Raw genomic sequence first — 8,057 nt, 5'->3', positions numbered from 1 at the left:
CGACTCCTATCACTTTTGATTATAATTACGACCCCACAGAAAGTATACGACCCGGTAGCACTGCATGTTTTCTCCCCACCCCATGTGGTTGCAGTAAAATCTTTTTGCTTCCCTGCCTAACCTGTCCCATATGTTGGCCTCAGTCCGGGCTGCTCACATTAACACAACCATCAGCTAACACCTGTCCTTTTGTCTTTCTACGGTTCGCGAGCGTCGCCGACGGTTTTTCTTTCAAACCGTCACACACGTGACTTCCTAACGGCCGCTCGGACACTGGCCAATCGGCATCCGAGTCGCCGCCAATTTCGAATTTTGTCTGGCCGGGGCGATGACGACAGCGGGTAGCCACCGACCAATCGGCTAGCGACCGCCTGCGATTCAAACTGGTACATCCCGTAGCGAATAGTTGGGGGGAGGGGATTTTTTTTGTGTATGTCGGGGCGGGCGTTTGTCTCGAGCGGAGGCAGTATCAGTAGCAGCAGGCGCTGGTGGCAGCGACGGCGCATCCGAACTTGTTGTTAACTGAGGTGCGTCCACGCCCTGCGGCTTTTGATTGACGTAGGTGCGGGCCAATCGGCTGCCGCCTTACGCGTTTCGGCCGGCCCCCACTTACCAATGAGCGTTGACGGCGGGCGTGATTGACAGGGCGCGGCCCGGGAAGGAAACGTGTAATCATGTTGGGGTGAGGAGTAGTATAGTGAGAACCAGCGCCCTGTGTAGCTTTGTAGTCCATTGACGCCTTGTGTAGTGTGAGCCTGGTAGGTATCCCTATGTATATAATGATACGGTATCTATATATAAAGATGTGTGCGCGGGAATACTTGTTTTTTCAAAAAAAACGAACATTACGCGTGTTTTTTTTTAATACACTTTAATTGACTTTTTATAAGAAAACATTTAAATGTGGAAATATGTTTTGCATTTTTGTTTAAGAGTACGATAACTTTATTTTTTTAATAGAAGCGTTTTACACCCCGTGAATGATTCTAAAAGTGCCTGCACGTGAAAGGAGCACGAACTAAACAGTTTTAAGATTTTTTTGTACAGCGGAAAAAAAGGTTTTAATTTTATTATTACCGGTTAACTTTTCTTGGGGGGGAAAAATACACCGCGCTCGCGGATAGGCGAAAGGTGATTTGTTGTATTTCTTTGTTTTTTTTAATCTTAAGAAAGGGGGTTTGTGTTTTTTTTGGAAATGGCCGCCTCTGGGTTGCAATGCTCTGTGTGTTTGCTTAATGGAAGTGCGCAGTGATTGCAAAAGCGAGAGGAAAAGCCGATCTCGATTGCTGACATTTGCATTTTCTCGGCGAATTTATTACTTGAAGAGCTCGCGTGTTAATTTTGTCCTTTTTTTTTCTAAGCGTCGTCAAAAATGTAAATGGCTGTTTTACTTTTGTCTTGTTTTTCTCTCCCTCTCTGCTTGTTGCAGTGTAGTTACTTGTGCAAGTGCTGCCCCCTTCTCTGTTTCTTTTCCTGCTCCATCTGCTTGGTATTGTGTGTGTGTGTGTGTGTGTGTAAAATGGAGGTAAATGGACGCCGAGGCAGTTGCACATCTGTACAAGCCCGCCCTTTTTTTCCCCCCCTTTTTTCTTTCACTCCTTTTTCACTTAATTTTTTTTCTTCTTTTCTTTCCCCTCTCGTAAACTGTGTCCGTTGCATGTACGGCAGTGCTGTATAATTCCATTATAAATAGCTGCGAAAAATATTTTTCTTTCCCCACCAAAAAAAATTGGATCAAATCGTAAAAGTTTTTATGAAGTGCAAATTAAATACATTTTAAGTTTGTGTATGCATATATTTAATTTGAGGGGGGTTTGTATTGAGAATAGTACTTTAATAGGTTTTTTAGGAGGAACTTTTTTGTTTGTGTATTTTCAGAAAGTTCCACATGAAAGTTTGACATGTGGGCCACTACATTCATTCATTTTTTTTGTTTAAATTGACATTTTAATGCAGGGCTTATTATATACAAAAAAAAACCAAGCTTCTTGATTCAATTTCTGTTGCAGATGGGTTTTTCTTTAGTTTGTAAATGTAAAGTTGTTTTTATTCTTGAGCAACAGATAAGAATATTTTAGCTAATACCTAAAGGTTGTGGGGAGTGGGTTGGCAATGAACATATTTGAATATCCATCGTTTGATATATATGCACCTGCATTCTTAACATCTGAGACTTTAAGACCAGTTCAGTGAGGGTATTAACTATATGCTGTTCTGACATGTTTTGTTTTTGGAAGCTATGGTGATAGGTATCAGGAACCTCGGATTTCTCTTTCTTTCTGAGCACCTAAAGCAAAAATATATGGCTTGTTGAATTACTCTAACTGCAAATCCAAAATGGATCCAGTTTTTCATAGTCATGTACCTGTTTTGTTAACTGTGCTGAAGCACATTGATTTCTTTCAGAACAAAGTTTGTCAAGACTTGACTTCTTCCCATTACTCTGTTAAATTGGACTATTCTAGATAGCCTGTTTGCAAAAGCAAACGTTGAATCAAACCCCTAACTGCAAAATTATATTTTACATAGATCTTGAAGTTTTCAACTAAATTTCTTTCTTGATTATTTTACAAGGATTCAAATTTGTTCCTTATTTAACTCCAAAACACTTCTGGTCACACATTACATTGCTGACTGTTGTGCATACTTTACCTGTAATTTATTCACTCTGATGTCCTGAAGAGAAACATCCCTGTATGTATTTAAACTGAATGCTTAAAGTAACTTTGTGGAAACTAAGCAATAACAAATCAGCTTGGTGACATTACAGAGTGACTTTCCTTGAGATATTTAGCAGAACTCAATGTCCAGTGTATGCAGGCACATCAGATTTTTTTTTACCTGAACGCTGCATTTTCATTGCAGATACGAACTAACCATGGTTAGAAAAGATCCCAATAAACCCCGGGGCAAAATGTCCTCATACGCATACTTTGTGCAGACTTGTCGGGAGGAGCACAAAAAGAAACACCCTGAAGCCACTGTCAACTTTGCAGAGTTCTCGAAGAAATGCTCAGAAAGGTGGAAGGTGAGACTGATTTGAATTTTTAAGTTTTGAAACTTGCAAGCCATGAGACGCACAAAAGAAATTTAAATAGTTTTCTTCTTGCTTAGACCATGTCAAGCAAAGAGAAGTCCAAGTTTGAAGACCTGGCTAAGAATGACAAGGTCCGTTATGATAGGGAGATGAAGAACTATGTCCCTCAAAAGGGGGAGAAGAAGAAGAAGAAGGATCCAAATGCCCCCAAGAGACCACCGTACGTACTGCAGTTGAAGTACTTGGATTATTTTTGTTTCAACAGAAATCTTGATCTTAATAACTTATTCATTCTTGCAGATCAGCATTTTTCATTTTCTGCTCTGAGAAGCGTCCAAAGATCAAGAGCGAATCTCCTGGAATGTCTATTGGAGATGTTGCAAAGAAGCTCGGAGAGATGTGGTCCACAGTGCAACCCAAGGATAAATTACCATATGAGCAGAAGGCTTCCAAGTTAAAGGAGAAGTACGAAAAGGTAACCGGCTCACTTGAAGACTTGCATTTTTAAATATTTGATCATCGCTGCACAGTGGAAAAGTCCAGTGTTTAATTCGTCCATTCCCTGCTTCCCTCCTGGTTGGGGAAAGAAAAGTCTTAACTTCCATTTGTTTTTATGCTTGTTTTACAGAAGTACCTTAGCTTACCGCAGCGTGATTGTGGGGTTGTATCTATCTTTTCAGCATGGCCAGCTTATCCATGTTAGATTTATTCACTCTGCTTTTCAACCATATTTCCAATTTCTTACTTGTAAAGAATGTCTTAAATCAAATGAGGAAGTGGAGACAGACTGTTTCATCATTGGAGGCGTGTCTTTAGTGCAGTATAACATTGTTCTTAAGACCAAGTTTGCATATGTTTTCCAGCATGCTTTACAACCTTCATTCTAAAATTGAAAGTGGTGGGCTGTCCTTTCTTCTGAAATCTAATTTCTTAACTGCTATTACTGACAAATACAGATTTGTAAATAGACCTGACCCAAATGTTCCAGGAACTTGCAAATTTATCTCAGACACAGTTTAGTACTCAATTGCTAATAAAGTTGGTCATTTTTTTAGATCAGGAGCTAAGATGCTGTTTGAACCTTGTGCAGAACCTCTATCAGTTGTGAATTGTCCACAGCTTACATAGCAACAGATTCAGGGACTAACTTGCTTCCATGTCCATGTTTGAATTTTGTTTGGCTGCAGACCCCACCTGCATCAGAATCTAAGCAATATGAACTTTGCCACATTCAGGTTGTTAGGATGATTTATCCCTTCTCTCCAAGGACCACAAATTTCAATGCCATATTTTGCATCATCTTCCTGATTTTTACTTTTGTAAAATCTCCATTGATTAATGCTCCTTGGTGCTGAATTGTTGCATGTTGACTTAATCTTGCTGTATACTTTAGGAAAGGTATATGTAGTGTGAATTGTAATTGAGGTGAGTGTGTGCATGGTGCACACAAGTGCATTAGAAGAGAAGTAAAGGTATAGGAATAAGTATTTTCAAAAGAATTGAGTATGAGCAATTCATGAGAATTACAGAAAGTTGATTGTTTGGATCTTGTTTTGGGAGAGGATTGCAAATTCAGCAGGACCAAACTGTTGCACCTGAGACATGGGGTTTGGATCTGTATGCAACTTGGCATGCAGAATCATTGACTTTCAGTGCAGAAAGTTGCTGCTATGCATTTAACTCCAAGGTGTGGGTAGCGACAGAAAAAATAGGAATGTAGGAACCAATGTGTCAACTTTTAAATAGACTGCCCTGCAGATTTACTGTGTAGTTGAGTATATTGGTCTGTCAGGTGCTTCTTTTTCATTACTCAAGTTAAAGACAACCCAGTAAAGGTATTGGAAAAAAAAAATAGCAAAGTAGGCTCGAATATACTGTGGTAATTGTTTGAACTTTGCTTCCTAGGAAGTTGCAGCTTATCGTGCCAAATGCAAGGGCGATGCTGGTAAGAAACCTGCTGCCAAGCCAGCTCAGGCTGCAAAGAAGAAGAAGGAAGAGGAGGAAGAAGATGAGGATGAAGATGAAGAGGAGGAAGATGATGAGGAAGAAGAGGATGATGAGGAAGATGACGATTAAATAAATCCAGATGTAAAAAAAAGATCTTTGTCTAAGCTTGATCTATTTTTTTTTTTGCAAAGACAGGAAATGTGAACTCATTTGTAATTTGGATCAATGGCTTAGGTGTAAAGAAACTGTACAAAACTGTGTATAGTTAGTGTTGTATTTTTACACTGCGTAGCCAGGCCCTGTACTGTTTTAATTGTAAGTAGCTGATTTTTTTTAAAAGGCACAGCCTTTCAAAAAGAGAGGGACTCCAGAGTGATGGAATGTTATTGCCTATTTAATGTTTTGTGTGGAAATTTCAATGGCAAAGGTAGTGAGGATTTTTTCTTTTTTTTTTTGTCATGCAGTTGATACCAATTCTTTGCGGATGGTTTTTGTAGATCTTTTGTCACTACATGTGATTGCTAACTTTTCATGTTAGATCATGATAAGAATCAATACTTTTTTTAATAAAACTGAAACATTATCTTGCAGTTGGCAATTATTTTTGCAGTCATTGTAAAACTGGTTTGGATTGAAATTGACACAGCAAATCTGAAGTGATCTGGATAGAATGGTGTAATCTTCCAAAAGAGATTTTCCTGGTCAGTGGGCTTTGAGATACCTTGAAGTGCGCATCTATCTAAGCTCACTTGGAACCTGGTGTACAAAATGTGCTTGAGTATATAATCGATAAAACTTTGGTGTTTTTTGTTTCAAAATGAGTTTGCATGCTTGATGATTGGCTGCTTGCATAGGCGTTGAAAGCGAAAAGAAAGTACCCATGCAAATAAAGTTGTAGAGTATGCTTTTTGTATGAAAACGTCTTTTACCCTTTGACTCTGACTGATGACGAGGATTTAAGATCACAGGGATCTTGTTGCTCTATACTAGCAGCAGTACAATGGAGGAAGTGATTCAGCTAACAAAAGCAAAATATTGCTAAATGTGCAACAAATAGAAAATTCTGAAGGAACTCGGCCAGTCTGGCAGTATTGGGAGAGAGAAATAGTTAAGATTTCAAGTTTAGTATGATTCAGTTTCTCAAACACTTTTTGTGACCCAGCTGCCAGTGTAATAAACCTGCAACTACCTTTTTTACATTTTTGATTATTTTGGGCAAACGTTCAAACTTGATTTGCACAGTTGGAAGAAGGCAAAGGCTCTAAAGGGAGGGAAGACAACTTAAATTTTATTCTGAAGGAGGAATGAGCATATGCCTGAATTGCCCATGTGTATATAGTACCTTGATTCCCAAAACTGGGACAACTTGAGAGCATATGGGGAGAAAAATTGAGTGCATCCTGAAAGAACTGGCAGCGATAGAAAATTGGTTGCCTGGTAGATGTCAGTAGAGATAAAAGGGTCTTTAATGCTTTTAATTATTACATTCATGATCTGGATGAAGGAACTGTGAGGGCATGTTGTTAACTTTGGGGGTGACACAAAGATAGGTAGGGGCATAGCTTGTGTTGAAGTTGGGAGGCTTGCAGAAGGACTTGGATGGGTTAGGAGAGTGTGCAAATAAGTAGCAGATGGAATACAATGCAGAAAAGTGAGACTATGCACTTTGGAAAGAATAGAGGTGTAGACTGTTTGCTAAATGTGCAAAGGCTTCAGGAAATCAGAAGCACGAAGGGACTTGTTTGTTATAGTTCAGGATTCTCAAGGTTAACATGCAGGTTCAGTTGGTGGTTAGGAAGGCAGATGCAGTGTTAGCATTTGTTTCAAGAGGGCCAGAATACAAGTACAGAGGTAGAGTGCTGAGACTGTATAAGGCTCTGGTCGGTTTGCATTTGGATCATGTAAGTGATTTTGGGCCCTGTATCTGGAGAGATGTTTAAAAGATCTGGAGGAAGTTTACAAGAATGTTCCTGGAGAGGAAGAGGTTATCAGATGAGGAGCAGTTTAGGCCGGATCTGTACTGTTAAGTGTTCAGAAGGACTAGGGGGATTTCATTGAAACTTAGTGAGAGGCCTGGATATAGTGTATGTCAAAATGTCTCCGGAGGGCAGTGCCTCAGAGTGTAGGGGCTTCCCTTTAAAACTAAGATGAGAAATTTCCTCACCAGAGGGTAGTGAATTTATGTAACTATGCAGAAGGCTGCGGTGGCCAAGTCATTGAGTGTACTTGAGACAGTTCATCCCTGTACCTAAGAAAGCACCTGCAATCTGCCTTAATGACTACTGCCCAGTGGCCCTGGTCTCAATAATTATGGCGTACTTTGAGAGGCTGATTGTGGCTTTCATCAACTCCAGCCTCCTGGCCTGCCTTGATCCCATACAATTTGCTTACTGATGTAACAGGCCCCCAGGGGCTGCCATATCCTTAGTCGTGCACACATCTCTGGAGCATCTGAACAGCAAGGACACCTACATCAGACTCCTGCTCGTTGACTATAGCTTGGCCTTGAACACTATCATCTCCTCCAGCCTGATCTCAAAGCTGTGACCTTGGTCTCAGCTCCACCCTGTGCAACTAGATCCTCCACTTTCTGACCCACAGACTACAATCAATGTAGATAGGTAGCTGCATCTTCTCAACAATAACCCTTAACATTAGACTCCCCCTCACCCAAGGATGCATCCTCAGCCCCCTACTGTACTTCCTGTACACCTATGACTGTGTTGCTAAATTCTGAACAAACGCCATCTACAAGTTCACTGATGATACTGTTGTAGTTTACGGATATCTAACAACGATGAGTCAAAATACAGAGCTTGGTGATGTGGTGCAATGAGAATAACCTCTCTCAGTGTTGGCAAAACTAAGAACTGATCTTTGACGTCAGAAAGAAGGGAGGAGGACATGTCGCCATGTAAATCAACGGAACTGAGGTTGAGAGGATGGACAGCATCTAGTTCCTCAGAGTGACGATAACCAACAACTTGTCCTGGACTCCCCACGTAGATGAAACGGTCAAGAAGGCACAACAACGCCTCTTCTTCCTTAGGCAGCTCAGGAAATTTGGCATGCC

General features: G+C 40.4%; 1 protein-coding gene across 2 annotated transcripts; it reads left to right on the top strand.

The window, feature by feature from the left end:
• The first annotated feature begins 465 nt into the window (after window positions 1–465).
• Window positions 466–5,567, top strand: hmgb2a (high mobility group box 2a). Of its 2 annotated transcripts, XM_020516280.2 has the most exons (6): window positions 640–758; window positions 961–1,058; window positions 2,866–3,028; window positions 3,115–3,257; window positions 3,338–3,512; window positions 4,943–5,567. In XM_020516280.2, the coding sequence occupies exons 3-6, from the start codon at window positions 2,879–2,881 to the stop codon at window positions 5,111–5,113; spliced, it is 639 nt and encodes a 212-aa protein (XP_020371869.1). In that variant the 5' UTR covers window positions 640–758; window positions 961–1,058; window positions 2,866–2,878; the 3' UTR covers window positions 5,114–5,567. The 2 variants fall into 2 exon arrangements, with proteins under 2 accessions (XP_020371868.1, XP_020371869.1); XM_020516279.2 differs by lacking the exon at window positions 961–1,058 and having other exon boundaries at window positions 466–758.
• Window positions 5,568–8,057: the final 2,490 nt, after the last annotated feature.

This window comes from Rhincodon typus, chromosome 3 (genome assembly GCF_021869965.1).
Source record: "Rhincodon typus isolate 14 chromosome 3, sRhiTyp1.1, whole genome shotgun sequence".
NCBI classification, from domain to species: Eukaryota; Metazoa; Chordata; class Chondrichthyes; order Orectolobiformes; family Rhincodontidae; genus Rhincodon; species Rhincodon typus.
The sequence above is the reverse complement of the archived record's forward strand: the minus strand, read 5'-3'. Positions and strand labels throughout refer to the sequence as shown.

Excerpts from the sequence above, each read along its gene's own strand:
- hmgb2a (XM_020516279.2), top strand. The coding sequence starts at position 2,879 with ATGGTTAGAAAAGATCCCAATAAACCCCGGGGCAAAATGTCCTCATAC. Across the intron at positions 3,258-3,337 it reads AATGCCCCCAAGAGACCACC|ATCAGCATTTTTCATTTTCT; the intron begins GTACGTACTGCA and ends TCATTCTTGCAG. Across the intron at positions 3,513-4,942 it reads TAAAGGAGAAGTACGAAAAG|GAAGTTGCAGCTTATCGTGC; the intron begins GTAACCGGCTCA and ends TTTGCTTCCTAG.